Raw genomic sequence first — 16,598 nt, 5'->3', positions numbered from 1 at the left:
TTAATCTGCACACTGGTAAAATGCTACGAAAGTGTTTAATAGGCCAACATTTTGAACCCAGACTGGGTTTTCGTTACCTACCAGCATCTTTCCAGTGACACCCTTTAAAACGTGACTAGAAAGTGTTGTATGAGTTGCCATGGTCACTCCTTTGATATCCTTGTTCAAAAGCCAAGCAGTTGCAGTACAGCTGGGTCTGAGCTGTCATTAATTAGGTGATGGGATTGTAAAAATGTTTGGGTATTCTGTAGAGGCTTTATGAGGGAATGCAATTAGAGTGCCGAGGGGGGGGGGGGGGGGGGTCGATGCCTTGCCTCCAGTATACGATTATGTAACAAGGGAAAACGGCCAAATGTACTCACATGTGGAGTGGTTATTTTGAAGATGATAAGGAAAAGACCATAGAGTAAGAGAGGACCATAGAGGACCACAGGGGAAGAGACCATAATTTATAATGAAATATATTTGTACAATACAGATGCCTCTTGGCCTATGAATGTGAAATTAACCCTACCACATATTAACATATATGATATGCTCAATACCTTGCTCATTCAATTACTGAAAGCCATAGCAGAGATATTGTATTAGCTGACACTCATATACTCAAATATGTACATTTTTGTTCACAGAGTTTAAACATTCAGGTGGAGGACGTGCATATTCGGGCCATTCTGTCGTCATATCGCAAGCGCATCCCAGTGACGGAGGGCTACGTGGAGGTGAAGGACGGGGGGAAGTGGAAGCAGATCTGTGATGTGGAGTGGACCAAGCACAACAGCAGAGTCATCTGTGGCATGTTCGGTTTCCCCGGAGAGAGGAAGTACAACGCCAGAGTCTACAAGTGAGTAAGAGCCGGGACTTAACTGAATCCTCTTTGTCCCCTTTGGGACTTAAGGCCACAATGAGCTCCCTCTGTTTCTTCCTGTCCTTGGCTAAAGGGATGGGAGTGTAGAGATTAATACTATATTCGTCTCTATGGATGGGGCGTGGCAGCAGCAGCAGTGTCCATTATATTGGAGTGTTATGGAGCAGGACAACTGCACGTATAAGTAAGTACGCCTTGTCRGAGCCAGAATGGCCCATATCCTGTTTCTGTAGCGTGAGGCCGCTTGATGTACAAGTACATCCCTTGGACAGGACACTACTGTGCATACTGTATGTTTTTCTTGCAAAATGCTTATTATGTCAACTTGAGAGACCCTGTTTTGATCAAGCACAGGCCTATATTCATCTTCAGACATGTATGTATTAAGGCTGGGGCGGTCAATGTATCATTTACATTTACTTTCCCAGTTACTCTCCTAGGCCCAGTGCAACAAAGCAGTAACAGACCCATACCTCATGTTAGTCAAGATTAATTATTGGTACACGACACAGAAACCTTGACTCTTAAGCTCTCCACTCACTCCACTCCATTATTTAGCACGTGTACGTGCGCATGGGTGGAGTCGGATATTTTGGAGCAACGCGCACCTTTTTGTAACATGATACACTACTACATGACCAAAAGTATATGAACACCTGCTCGTTAACCATCTCATTCCAAAATCATGGGCATTAATATGGAGTTGGTCCCTCCTTTGCTGCTATAACAGCCTCTACTCTTCTGGAAAGGCTTTCCACTAGATTTTGGAACATTTCTGCGGGGACTTGCTTCCATTCAGCCACAAGAGCATTAGTGAGGTCAGACACTTATTTTGGGCGATGAGGCCTGGCTCGCAGTCTGCATTCCAATTCATCCCAAAGGTGTTCGATGGAGTTGAGGTCAGGGCTCTGTGCAGGCCAGTCAAGTTCTTCCACACCGATCTCGACAAACCATTTCTGTATGGACCTCACTTTGTGCACGGGAGCATTGTCATGCTGAAACAGGAAAGGACCTTCCCCAAACTATTGCCACGAAGTTGGAAGCATAGAATCATCTAGAATTCATTGTATGCTGTAGCGTTAAGATTTCCCTTCACTAGAACTAAGGGGCCTAGCCTGAACCATGAAAAACAGTCCCAGACCATTATTCCTCCACCAAACTTTACAGTTGGCACAATGCATTGGGGCAAGTAGCGTTCTCCTGGCATCCGCCAAACCCAGATTCGTCCGTCGGACTGCCAGATGGTGAAGCGTGATTCATCACTACAGAGAACACATTTCCATTGCTCTAGAGTCCAATGGCGGTGAGCGTTACACCACTCCAGCCGACGCTTGGCATTGTGCATGGTAATCTTAGGCTTGTGTTAGGCTTGTGTGAGGCTGCTCGGCCATGGAAACCCATTTCACGAATCTCCCGATGAACAGTTATTGTGCTGACATTGCTTCCCGAGGCAGTTTGTAACTCGGTAGTGAGTGTGAGATGATTTTTTATGATCCTGGACTTCCTGATGGGCCAACCCCAGGTGGTGAGGGTAAGCAACAACACCTCCACCACGCGCTGACCCTCAACACGCAGGCCCCCCAAGGGGTTGTGCTTAGTCCCTTTCTGTACTCCCTGTTCACACACTACTACATGGCCACGCACGACTCCAACACCATCATCAAGTTTGCTGACGACACGACGTTAGTAGGCCTGATCACTGACAGCAATGATACATCCTACAGGGAGGATGTCAGAGAATGGTGCCAGCATCTCCCTCAACTACAGAGGGTGGTGCGGACGGCCCAGTACATCACTAGGGCTAAGCTCCCTGCCATCCAGGACATTTATATCAGGCGGTGTATGAGGAAGACCCAGAAAATTTCCAAAGACCTCAGCCAACTCAGCAATGTACTGTTGTCTCCACTACCATCTGGAAAAAGGTACAGGAGCATCAGGTCTCGGACCAACAAGCTTAGAGACAGCTTCTATCTCCAAGAAATTAGACTGCTGAATAGCTAACCGATGGCTGCTCACCCCCAACCATCGTCTAGCTGCATTTACTCAATCTGCATTGACTTTATGCACACTCTCAGGTCTCTATCCACACACACTGTCACTCTCTTACACACACACGCATGCGCACACACATACACACGCACGCGCACACACATACACACACACACACACACACACACACATAGCGCACACACAAACACACACTCACACATACAGACACCACACACACTTACACACACCTTAGAGGATGTTGGTGTGAGGAGCTATAGGGGGATGGGCTCATTATAATGGCTGGAATGGAATAAATGGAATGGTATCAAACACATCAAACATATGGAAACCAGATGTTTGGCTCCATTCCATGAATTCCATTCCAGCCATTACATTGATCCCGTCCTCCTATAGCTCCTCCTATAGCTCCTCCTGTAGCGCCTCGATGCTGCTACTATTTATTATTACTTATCCGGCTGCCTAGTCACTTTTTACCCCTGCCTACATGTATGCGTATATTACCTCAACTTACACCATATCCCTGCACATTGGCCTTGTACAGTATATAGCTTACTTTTTTTTTWAAATATATATTTTGTTAATACCTTAAGACCAAAAATATGCTGATTAAGAGATTTCATATGTAAGGCTGCCACTCTCCGTTATGCTGCAACCCCGTAATTATAGTGCAGGTTGGGGGAACCGGGGCGGAAGGGCTGGGGGGGAGGGGGAAGGGGAAGGGGGGGCAGGGAAGGGGGAATGATTTATTGAGAGGTTCTTCTGGGTGGGAAGCGACCAATGAGTGGGTTTCCCTGTGGGTCAAGCTTTTTATTTTACACCCATGGGCTTATCAACACTAAAGATAACAATTACCTTTCAGATAAAAGAATGGTAACACTAGCTATTATCTTCAAAATGAAACTCTGCGTACAAATGAGACACACACACATCAAATGAATCTAACTTAGTGACAACRGATGTGACATATTCAAAACACTACTATCAGAGCCTATTTCAGTGTGAAGACAAAGATGTTGTTGTCATACTGTATATTGTGTGCATGTACTCAAACAAGAAAGGAACACCAATGCAAGTTTTATATTTCAACATGACTCAATACATGACAAACAGCAGACTGTAAGCACACATACAGTAAAAATGAAAACAAAAATAGGCCTATTTGTACTACTGTACTGTACAGTATGTTAGATCAATTGTACGGAATAGATAAAGAAACGGTGAAAATGTAGTAAAATCACAATCAAACCTCAAGAAACAAATACTCCATTGCGAAAACAAAATTAGTCATGTCTGTTGTTTTGGTCCCGCCACAGATTTTCATCAACATCACAGGCGATATTCTCCTTGGCCAGACAGCGGGGGAAATATCTTCTGGCATGACGCATCCACCCATAACAGGACTCTGCTGGAATGTCACCACAGCCCTCCTCCATTGCCTGGAGAAGGGCCATACGTTCATGGGGTTTGCGATCATACACCTTCCACGCCATGCTGAAAACAACTCCTCAATGGGTTTGAGAATTGGCAATATGGTGGGAGATAAAGAATTGTAAACCTGGGATAGTCATGGAAGCTGACCTGACCTGAGTAGCCCGATGGAAACCTATGTTGTCCAAATTAGAACATACATTTGCTGCTCAGCATCACCTGGCACTCTCTGCTCTGGGTGAAAAAGATTGTCATGTACTGTAAGGTGTTCAGGAAATTAAGGAGATGGGCAGTGTTGAATGGTCCAAGGGTGGCATGGCGGTGGATGACCCCATTTGAGGTTCATAACTGCGCATATGGTGACATTTCCCCCGCGGTGGCCAGGTACAGTGCATTAGGAAACTATTCAGTTCCCTTTACTTTTTCCTCATTTTGTTACGTTACAGCCCTCATAAATCTACACACAATACCCCATAGTGACAAAGCGAAAACAGGTTTCAGAAATGCAAATGACAATAAACAGAAATACTAAATGTTTCTCCATGAGCTCAAAAGGGCATTAGGTATCATGAATAAAGGCAAATCACCTGGTTGTGACGGTATTCCTCCTGAGGTCTATTGAGGTCCACTGTTACTTGAAATGATTAATACAGCCGTTCACAAAGGTTCATTGGGAAGGGATGTAAATACAGCACTAATTTTMKTTTTATTTAAWAAAGCTAAGGACGCCACCCAGWGCTCTCACTGTCGCCCTCTGTCTTTGATAAACACAGATATTAAACTATTTTCAAAAATTCTGTTGTCCCGTCTTGACACCTACTTACCCAAATTGGTAGATCTGGACCAAAGGGGGTTTGTTAAAAAARGATTATCCTCAGATAAACTCTGTCGTTTATTTCATATCTTACATGCTTCATCAGAAACCAAATCTCCTTGGGCAGTTCTATCTCTCGACGTAGAAAAAGCTTTTGATAGACTAGAATGGCCATATCTTTGGTKATTTTTGGAACATATGGGAATTTCTATAGTTCAATGCTTCCCTTGTTACAAAAAGTATATGGCAAGGATAAAAGTAACAAACTTGCAGATAGGAAAAGARATAGAAGGACTATCCATACCAAACTTTAAATGGTATTTTCAGGCACTAGCATTTCATCCCATCCTAAATTGGTTTAGACATGAWTCTTCAGTCCCCTGGCTGAGTATAGAAAGATATGGTGTCTCCTATTGCCCTGGAAGAGGTGGTGTTCACTGATATATCCCTTAAACAATGTAAACTATGCTTTTGTCCTACAATTGCGCACCCAATTTACATTTGATGCAAATCAAAATGTCATACCCATACTCCTTTCACAATAACCCCTTGCGATCTGGAGGGCGGCCTTTTGCATCCCCCCCAATGGTCCAAATGTGGAATCCGTACCCTTGCCGATGGTGGTGGGTGACTGACCAGCAACCCTAGTTGCTAGGGTGGTGGAAAGGGTTTGGAAACATGGCTTCAGGGGGTGGGGTTGGGGAATGGGAAGGGAGGTTGGAGGTCCACTTCTTTTTTGTTTTCTGTTTAGGGTGAATTTATTATCACTATTTCTTACCGTTTTTTTTCTAGTGGCAGATTGTGAGTACAGTACATGTTTTATAAACATATACTGTAATTTGAAATGGATAATGTACCTGTAAGCCCCCCAACAAAAAATAACAATTAAATAAGAGMTCCCTCATAGTGGAAATTATGAACCTATGTGGTTACTTTTACACCCCGATATGCTACTGAAACTTTAGGCCGTTATTCACCAAACGTACAACTCACCAGAACATTAACCTTCTTACCCTCTCGGTGTGGATTTTTTTATATTTTTTATTGGTGCTCCACTTTATCGGATACAGAACATATTTGCCTTAATCGGTGGTGTAAAGTACTTAAGTAAAAAATACTTTAAAGTACTACTTAAGTAGTTTTGTGAATATCTGTACTTTACTATTTATATTTTTGCCAACTTTACTTTTACTTCACTACATTCCTAAAGAAAAMAATGTACTTTTTACTCCATACATTTTCCCTGACACCCAAAAGTACTTGTTACATTTCGACAGGAAAGTGGTCCAATTCACACACTTATCAAGAGAACATCACAGGTCATRCCTACTAACTCTGACCTGGCGGATTGAGACGTAGTCCATGCAATAAAACATATATCTCTAGCTTAAACAGACGGATTTTGATGGGGATTTACAGAGCAATAATACAAAAACTTCCTGTATTCTGCTTCACATCACACAATCTCTTAGAATTTACAGTTTTTCTCAATACCACAAAAAATGTTTTAAACAATGTTGTCGATTTTCAAAACTAAGTCTGCAAGACAGAAATATCTGGCCTTTTGCAAAACAGTAAATGCTTGTTCAAAATGATGTTGCCTTCTCAAAACACAAATACATTCATCAAAACTATATTATACAGTCAAAATTGCACAGAGTGTACATTCATCAAAATAACATGTCTGCCTTTAAAAAGATGAATGCAGCAATACTTATCTCTTGATTCCTAAACAGTAAGTTAGTCTGTCTTTAAAAAATCCCAGTATATCAATGCATTTTCTTTGCAGTCACTATATCATGATGATCAAAATTGGAAAAACAACTATCCAAAGGTGCTGAATTATGGGCAAGTACTCTCCTTTTATGCATACTTCACCAAACAATTTCATACACATTAAATCAAATATTATTTCTGATTTTTCTGATWAAAAAAAAYTAAGCACATTGTGTGCAGGTTTCATTTATCGGTGTCATCACAATAGTAATAAGGAAAGATGAATACAATGGAGGACGTGAGGAACGCAACTAATATGAGTGCATAGGCCTCAATCCACACCAAAGCAAAGCTCCATAATGGAGGGTCACAATGTCGAAGATGATGACTTAGAAGTAACCCAACTTCATTCTCTACATCTCTGCATGTCTGCAATATTGTAAAAAATCATCAACCATTGCCTAGATGACATTTGTATTTAAAGTAATTTTCTTGCCTTAGTACCTGACCTTAGAGCACCTAAGATATGCAAGTCAGGTACTAAAGCAAGAACATTTCTGAAATTCTGTAAATGTATTTGATCATAGGTGTTCTGCTATAGAAAATTGCTTGTACGCGATTGAGAAAAACTGTAAGTAACCTTCCCCCCCTTTGTATATATACTGTGTATACAGGATCAGTGCATTCCTAAAAGTAGTCGTAATGGGGTACTGACTGGGCTGGGGAAAGATCTAACTCTTATATACACGTGGAAACCTGCAGAGGAATAGCCAGCGGTTATTAATCACTCAAACCTTAGCCCTCGCCTCTAGATCTGAAGCAACCTTGAATATACTGTCTCAGTAGGGGTAGAGAAGGAGAGAAGTTTCCTCTGCTTAGGTAAACACAGTACAGCAGCTCCCTACTTTCCATCTCTCCCGGCCTGCACCTGGTTTAAACCCATGAAACATGGAGATTGTTTTTATAGTCTGGCGTTTGGTCTAGGCGGCGGCACACAGCCAATGTCTACAGTTATTTCATAATCCAAACTTTGCCTCTGCTCAAATGCCTCTGTATGCCCTCTAGTTTKATTTAGCATATTCCAAATAATTTGAAGGTCATGGGGTTGAGTACACATCTTCCAAATGCATGTCATCCGTGCTGTGGTATGTTTCATTTAAAAAATGCATCTTTCAAAATAAATGATAGCGCGTGCAAACTTTCAAGCTGATGAAAAGTACACCGTAAAGGAGTTACTGTAATCTAAATACAGTATCAAAGCGAGTACTGTGTAATGACATACAGTACAATACAGTAGAATTGACTGTATTGTACTGTAAATAAGTAAATGCTTAAATAATCACAATACATTAATGAATGGATGAATTCATGAATTAAATTCATTGGGGGGAGATTTCACAGTATTTTACCTGATTTTACATGAGGATTGGTGCAAGCGGTTTGGCTGCTAGGTAATGTGCTTAGGCATGACATAATATCAATTCATATTTGGTGTTTTAGAMCATTTGAACTTCTATAAGCCGTAACAAAGGCTTTTTAAATTGGCAGCAACTGCAGGGCAAAAGAGACCAAAAGGACATGACAAAATACTTAAGCAATAAATATTTAAAACTTGCTGCCGTTCCAATCTGGCCCTTATATTTTATATATTGATGGGGCATTATAACCACATATGAGTTAAATTGGTACAGACTCACACTAACAGTTGCAACAAGGCATGCCTCAAAATATAATAATGGTATTGTTGTTTCTCGCTCATTATCATATTTCGAGGTGTGCCTTATAAGAGGCGTGCATTGACTAGTGGTCAAAAAGTTTTTAGCACTCCAAAAATACAGTATAGTACTGGATTCTGTAGGGTGSAAATACAGAACCAAAACATTTCTGCAGCATTGAAGGTCCCCAAGAACACAGTGGCCTCCATCATTCTTAAATGGAAGAAGTTTGGAACCACCGAGACTCTTCTTAGAACTGTCCGCCCGGCCAAACTAAGCAATCGGGGGAGAAGGGCTTTCGTCAGGGAGGTGACCAAGAACCCGATGGTCACTCTGACAGAGCTCCAGAGTTCCTCCGTGGAGATAGGAGAACCTTCCAGAAAGACAACCATCTCTGCAGCACTCCACCAATCAGCCCTTTATGGTAGAGTGGCCAGACGGAAGCCACTCCTCAGTAAAAGGCACATGACAGCCCGCTTGGAGCCAAAAAGCACCTAAGGACTCTCAGATCTTGAGAAACAAGATTCTCTGGTCTGATGAAACCAAGATTGAACTCTTTGGCCTGAATGCCAAGCGTCAAGTCTTGAGGAAACCTGGCACTATCCCTACGGTGAAGCATGGTGGTGGCAGCATCATGCTGTGGGGATGTTTTTCAGTGGCAGGGACTGGGAGACTAGTCAGGATCGAGGGAAAGATTAACAGAGCAAAAAACAGAGAGATTCTTGATGAAAATCTGCTCCAGAGTGTTCAGAACTCTGAATGTCCATCAGTGGCCCAGCCAGAGCCCGGACTTGAACCCGATCGAACATCACTGAAGAGACCTGAAAATAGCTGTGCAGCGACGCTCCTCATCTAACCTGACAGAGCTTAAGAGGATCTACAGAGAAGAATGGGAGAAACTTCCCAAATAGAGGTGTACGAAGCTTGTTGTGTCATACCCAAGAAGTCTCCAGGCAGGAATCGCAAAGGTGCGTCTGAATACTTATGTAGATGTGAAATTTCAGTTATTTTAATTTTATTTTTTGCAAAAAAATCTAAAAAACAGTTTTTGCCTTGTCATTGCAGGGTATTGCCTGTCACAGGAGATTGAGATTTAAAAAAAAAAAACAATTTTGGAATATGGCTGTAACATAACAAAATGTGGAAAAAGTCAAGGGGTCTGAACACTTTCCAAATGCACTGTATATCTCTCTTTTATTTGTGGGAATACTTTGGAACAGATTTCCTAAATTAAAATCACTTGGAGCTGATTTGCTGGTGTTTTTGCAGTCTTTTATGTCCAGTAATTAAAACGAATATATTTTTGCTTAGAATAAAATCACTGCKATTTGGCGAACCCTGATTTACAGTATGCTGCAGTATAATGCTTTCTCAATATTTTATTGTTGATAATACCCCACATTACTGTATAAATTACAGTTTTCCATTGAAGCGTAGCAATAGATCACTGTTCCAAAACAAACATGTGATTGCTTTTTCGGTCCTTTTTTCCCAAAGTTCTATTTTTCCATCCTACACTCACAACTTCTGTATGTCGCCCGCAGTCTCAATGGCTTAGAACGCTGGTTTTGGATGGGTTCCAGACAGTGAGCGGCAATTTTCTTTATCCAGGTTCCAAATGGAAAACCAATGCTGTGTGCGTGCGTGTCTCCTCCTCTTTAATCTGCTTTCATGTACACCTCTCAGACATGTGATATAGACACAGGATGAGCACACGCTGTTCTGCCCTAAACATTCATTAAACACTTTGGTTGGCTAACTATTAAAAAGTAAAGGAATGGATTAACATCCCTACAGGCCTGGAAGACCTCAATTAACCGCACGTGTTGCTCACATCCCAGACTAAACATGCACATCTGTATCCTAATACGTAACCCTTTGTTATCGGATATGCCTTGTTATTTAACCACTAGCTGACTCCATACGGTTATGTTTGATGCTGTAGTGTATAGGTGTTAGGGAAAAAGGGATAGCAGCTTTGTGTATGAAATGTTATTATTTGACTATGTGTTCCCTGTGTTCTCAGGATGTTTGCCCGCAGGAGAAAGCCCTCTTACTGGGATTACTCTGTCAACTGCACTGGAAACGAGGCCCACGTGTCAAGCTGCAAGCTGGGCCATGACGTGGCAGCAAAGGCCAATAGCACCTGTGGTGGGGGCACGCCCGTGGTGGTCAGCTGTGTGCCAGGAAGAGCCTTCTCCCCAACCCCCATGACAGGTTTCAGGAAGGCCTTTAGACAAGAGGTAGGCACRACAGACATGTATTTTTATTCTATTGGTTGCAATAATTTTGCATAATAATTTAAATTGAAAAACTCTACGTTTTGAATCTGGCTTTGTTTTGTGTATCAGTTCTATAACCATATGCCATGGAATCGGCACATCGAAAATCTCTTCCCAAATATTTAGCAACCTGTATGGCACCGCTGTCAATTTTTGGGTCCTTAAATGAAACTGGTATACTTATTTATTTATCACAATTTTCTTTAACCAATTTTGATCTTTAATGTAGGGCCGACAGACAAGTTCCTTATGTTCTCCCCCTTCCACTTGCTTCTTCCGTTTTTGCGGTAATGCTGCAATCAGTTGGTTGTAATTTTGGATATAGCAGACATTTACATATATGTTTGTTAGCTGCATGTGTGACAACTTCACCAGTCCTATTTATAATATCATTAACAAATATTATGCAATTTCCCCCCCCAAAAAAATAATGTTTTAAAAAAAATAATCAAATTATATATTTGAGTTTAGTCATAATATTTGTTGTAATATTCGTCTTTCTGGTGAATAAAAATAACATTTCAAACCAGCTTTATATGACTTGTGTCACGTCCTGACCATAGAGAGCCCTTGGTTCTCTATGGTGTAGGAGGTCAGGGRGTGACTAGGGGGTGTTCTAGCTCAATATTTCTATGTTGGTGTTTTGTATGGTTCCCAATTAGAYGCAGCTGGTAATCGTTGCCTCTAATTGMGGATCATATTTAGGTAGCCATTTTTCCCACCTGTMTTTGTGGGATATTGTTTTGTGTTTCTGCATGTGCACCACTACTTTCACYTTTCGTTATTGGTTTATTGTTTTGTTTTGAAGTTCCACTMAAATATAGATGTGGAACTCTACACACGCTGCTGCGCCTTGGTCCCGTCCTTYTTACGACGATCGTGACAACTTGTTTTAAAGATAGCGATAGTCTGGAGATGATTTCATTTTCAAATAACCGAAAGGGAAATGTTGTAATCTGAATAAATGGAAAAGGCAATTTTTGCCACCACGGACTTACTAAACCACTGCATTCTGTCTATAGAAATATAATCATAACACCGGATATAGCCAGACCTATTGACTTGACTGGGGATACCTGTTCTAGTGATTCTATTTCTATTATTCAGTCAGATTTCTGCTGTGCCACTGCTGGGCTATGGCAAATAAAACATACAGTAGATAGGGGAAATACTGTAGCTGTGGGGGTCGAACTATATTCTGTCAATATGAGTGGGTTAACTTATCGCTGATCTGATTAATCCTGTAAGAGATCGKTGGACAATGTAGTTTTCTGAGACGCATTACTAAAAAACACTGACACTCAGAAACACTTTAGCTACTTGGCTTTGTTAAGTCCATCTGCAGTTTTGTATGTTTACTGTCAAGTGATTCATCATCATGGACTCAGGAMCTGTGGGAAGGAGATAATTCATGCTGGTCTATTGAAAACATCTTGTGGGAATCCCACGTCTATTTTGCACATCCAAGTGCTGTACAGATGTAGGATCTTAATTTGCACTAACTATTTTGACTCAACACATACGCTGCTGCTACTGTTTATCATCTATCCTGTTGCCTAGTCAATTTACCCTTACCTACAGTATATGTACATACCTACCCCAATTACCTTCTATATTTTTCTCTCTGCATTGTTGGGAAGGGCCCGTAAGTAAGCATTTCACTGTTAGTCTACACCTGTTGTTTACGACGAGTGTGGATTTGAATTTGATCACCTTGTTGCAAGAGAACTTTAATGCAATGCAAGAAATGTAAAACTTGTAGTGTATTGGAGGTTTAAAAAGGCTTCTGAAGTTTGTCATTTCCACTTTGAAATTTCAGACTTGATTTTCCTTTACGAAAAATGTATCAAAAATGTCCATTCATTATAATCCACATAATAATTCACATTTCCTGTTGCTGCAGAAATATTTTCCTGCTGTAGCAAACTGGCTCAAATTAAGATCTTACATTAGAATGCATGCATGCCTGCCTGCTCTGTCGCTTTCCACATCTCAGTGTTTTGTAGCGAGCTGGGCATAACCAGGGACATCCCATAGTGTGTGTCTCAAATGGCACCCATTACCCTATATAGTGCACTAATTTTGACCAGAGCCTCATTGACCCTGGTAAAAGGTAGTGGACTATAAAGGAATAGGTGGCGATTTGGGACTCAGAATATTCCCATTATACATGTTTAGCTCTGCCTCAAGGCTGTACAGATCCAGAGTACATTTCACAACAGCTTTATCTAAAAGCATAGCCAAATGACCTGGATTGCAGTTGAAATTACATTAAAAGTACATTGTGCAAGTGATCAATGCTGTTCGATATTCTGAACAAATTATTAAAACAATTGTGAAGATCTCCACAGACCTGCGACGACCYATGCACGCTGTCTTGAACATGCAGCTTTATATGATTACATGGGAAGAAATGTATAGTTACAGTAACCTCAAAATGTGGCCATGGAAGTGTTACTCATTTAAATGTTGAATGTTGCATTAGTTTGTAAGATAGCCTTAACTTTAGGCTATTTACTGTATTTCAAAAGTAATATTTAATATCAACATTTAAAGGAGATGTGCATTCGTAAAGTATTCAGACCTCTTGACTTTTTCCACATTTTGTTACGTTAGACCTATTTAAAAAATTTTTTTTTTTAAATGTCCTCATCAATCAATTTCCTCAAACAGGTTTTTCGAAATTTTTGCAAACGTATTACAAATAAAAAACAGAAATACCTTATTTATATAAGTATTCAGACCCTTTGCTATGAGACTCGAAATTGAGCTCAGGTGCATCCTGTTTCCATTGATCATCCTTGAGATGTTTCTACAACCTGATTGGAGTCCACCTTTGGTAAATTCAATTGATTGAACATTATTTGGATAGGCACACATCTGTCTATATAAGGTCCCACAGTTGACAGTGTATAAGTTCCCACAGTTGACAGTCAGAGCAAAAACCAAGCCATGAGGTCGAKGGAATTGTCCGTAGAGCTCCGAGACAGGGTTGTGCTGAGGAACAGATCTGTGGAGAGGTAAGAAACATTTCTGCAGCATTGAAGGTCCCCAAGAACACAGTGGCCCCCAGCATTCTTCAATGGAAGAAGTTTGGAACCACCAAGACTCTTCCTAGAGCTGGCCGCCCAGCTAAACTTAGCAAATGGGGGAGAAGGGCCTTGGTCAGGGAGGTGACCAAGAACCCGATGGTTACTCTGACAGAGCTCCAGAGTTCCTCTGTGGAGATGGGAGTACCTTCCAGAAGGACAACCATCTCTGCAGCACTCCGCCAATCAGGCCTTTATGGTAGAGTGGCCAGACGGAAGCTACTCCTCAGTAAAAGGTACATGACAGCCCGCTTGGAGTTTGCCGAAAGGAACCTAAAGGATTCTCAGATCTTAAGAAACAAGATTGTCTGGTCTGATGAAACCAAGATTGAACTCTTTGGCCTGAATGCCCAGCGTCACGTCTGGAGGAAACCTGGCACCATCCCTACGGTGAAGCATGGTGGTGGCTGCATCATGCTGTGGGGATGTTTTTCAGCGGCAGGGAATGGGAGACTAGTCAGGATCAAGGGAAAGATGAACGGAGCAAAGAGAGATCCTTCATGAAAATCTGCTCCAGAGCGCTCAGGACCTCAGGCTGGGGCGAAGGTTCACCTTCCAACAGGACAACGACCMTAAGCACACAGAGCTTGAGAGGAGCTTGAGAGCATCCAACATGACAGAGCTTGAGAGGATCTGCAGAGAATAATGGGATAAACTCCCCAAATGCCAAGTACTGTCATACCCAAGAAGCCTCGAGGCRGWATTTGCTGCCAAAGGTGCTTCAACAAAGTATTGAGTAAAGGGTCTGAATACTTATGTAAATGTGATATTTCAGATTTTTTTATTATCAATTTGGTAAAATTCCTAAAAACCTGTTTTTCCTTTGTTATTCTGGGGTATTGTGTGAAGATTGGTGAGGAAAAAATATTATCTAATCAATTTTAGAATAAGGCTGTAGCGTAACAAAATGTGGAAAAAGTCAAGGGCTCTGAATACTTTCCGAATGCGCTGTCTCTACTGCTTGGATAGTTCCATCTGAGCCTCTGGCTTAATCCAATTGTGTTTGAATAGGACTAAATCAAATCAAACTTTAAATGCACTTTTATTAATTTTTAGACAAACTGGAATTAAATCCAGACTAAGTCAGTGACACAGATGTAACTATCCAAGCAGAAGATACATCTCCTTCAAATTATGATATTTGGTTGTGTTGACAATCAAACACAATTCAAATCACTAAATATCATTACATTGTAAATCAACCTGTGCCCATATCCACAAAGCATCTCAGCGTAGAAAATTGGTCGTAATTGTTGCGAATAGAGACATTTTACTGGTGTCTTGCAYCGATTCAGTGGTTCCTGAGTTGTTAAAATAATTTTGGGATAATTCTATACGATCAATCCATAAATAATCTAGATCTACATGCAACAGTATCTCTTGTGACAATGATTTCACGAGGCCTATTTCACATGATATGCCTAAATACTTATAACAAATAGGCTTATAAATAAACATGTTTTTCTTTCGATTATTTAAGTACCTACATTATGTTATTTCAAGCTATCCCTTTCAAGTGCAATATCAAATTGTTAAAAAATATGCCTAATGTCACGGATCCCTCCGGAACTTTCATCACGCACACCTGTCTCCTATTCCCACTGATTAGTATTTGTATATATGTGCCCTTTGGTTTCCATGGTCTTGTCGATTATTGTTACAATGGCCGTTGGTGTGTGTGAGTACCTGTGCTGTGTGTTTTGGTGCCCTTGTGGATTGCACAGATGATTACGGGTCTCGTCCCGTGTGTATTTATTTGAGGTACTCCTCGCTCTTTTGTTTGGGTTTCAACCCTGTGTTTTGTATAGTGTTTGTTTGGTCTTCGTCCCCGTGCCTTTACACGGCACGCCGTAATTTGGGCTGAATAAAAAAACATATTACGCATTCCTGCGCCTGTCTCCCGAATCATTGTTACCAACGTGACACCTAAATTGGGCATGCCTATAAATTGGGCAATTGAAGGCTAGGGCCTATGTTAACTTTGATTGTGTTTGATGAAAGTGATAGACCTTTCAAATGTTATATGCAACGTTGTTTGCAACAATATTGCCAACTGACTTGAGGCCGACAAGCCAAAGCGATTTAGAGTTGTTAACAACGATTTATATACAGTATATACACTAGATGATTGGTAGGGGGCACTGTGTTGAAACCACCACGCCTCCATCTTGGCACTCCCAAACCGTTGTAATTTTTTTTMGGAAGCTATAGTAATGCATTTATTAATGTCTACATTCCTTTTTGCCACGTTTATTCTATTACAGACACCTTAATGCATACTTTTAAATTATATTATGTGAGTAAAAAAGTATAATTTTTGGAGATTACTAATGTTACTGTCCCCACTAGAACAAAACAGTACTTAAATACATGTAACTTTGAAATATTTAATTGAAATACTGTAGAATTCCATTCATTCCTATGGATGACTGCCACTACTTGGAAGTGCCAATATGTGACCGACCGGCTTGATTCAGTCTTATGCAGCAAAATTTGAAATTGTGTTTTTTACTTTTGATAAAAGTAGAGACTCAAAGCTAGAAAAAGTTATATCATACACTACAATTGAGAAACAATGGGAAAGTAATTCTGCTTTGAAAGTTGATTAACTTGTAACCTTACTTTTGAGAAAATGGCCCTTGAATAGTTTGGTACACCTACTGGAGAGCTTTCCTT

The 16,598-nt window shown here is 40.9% G+C and overlaps 1 protein-coding gene across 2 annotated transcripts in view; it reads left to right on the top strand.

Moving 5' to 3' along the window:
* Positions 1-16,598, top strand: part of loxl2b (lysyl oxidase-like 2b) — a 60,512-nt gene that overhangs the window by 28,300 nt on the left and 15,614 nt on the right. For both annotated transcript variants that reach the window (XM_024002192.1, XM_024002191.1), the window contains exons 4-5: positions 633-844; positions 10,578-10,794. In XM_024002192.1, coding sequence (XP_023857960.1) covers positions 633-844; positions 10,578-10,794 — 429 coding nt within the window. The remainder of the gene's footprint in view (positions 1-632; positions 845-10,577; positions 10,795-16,598) is intronic.

This window comes from Salvelinus sp. IW2-2015, linkage group LG15 (assembly GCF_002910315.2).
Source record: "Salvelinus sp. IW2-2015 linkage group LG15, ASM291031v2, whole genome shotgun sequence".
NCBI lineage: Eukaryota > Metazoa > Chordata > Actinopteri > Salmoniformes > Salmonidae > Salvelinus > Salvelinus sp. IW2-2015.
The sequence above is the reverse complement of the archived record's forward strand: the minus strand, read 5'-3'. Positions and strand labels throughout refer to the sequence as shown.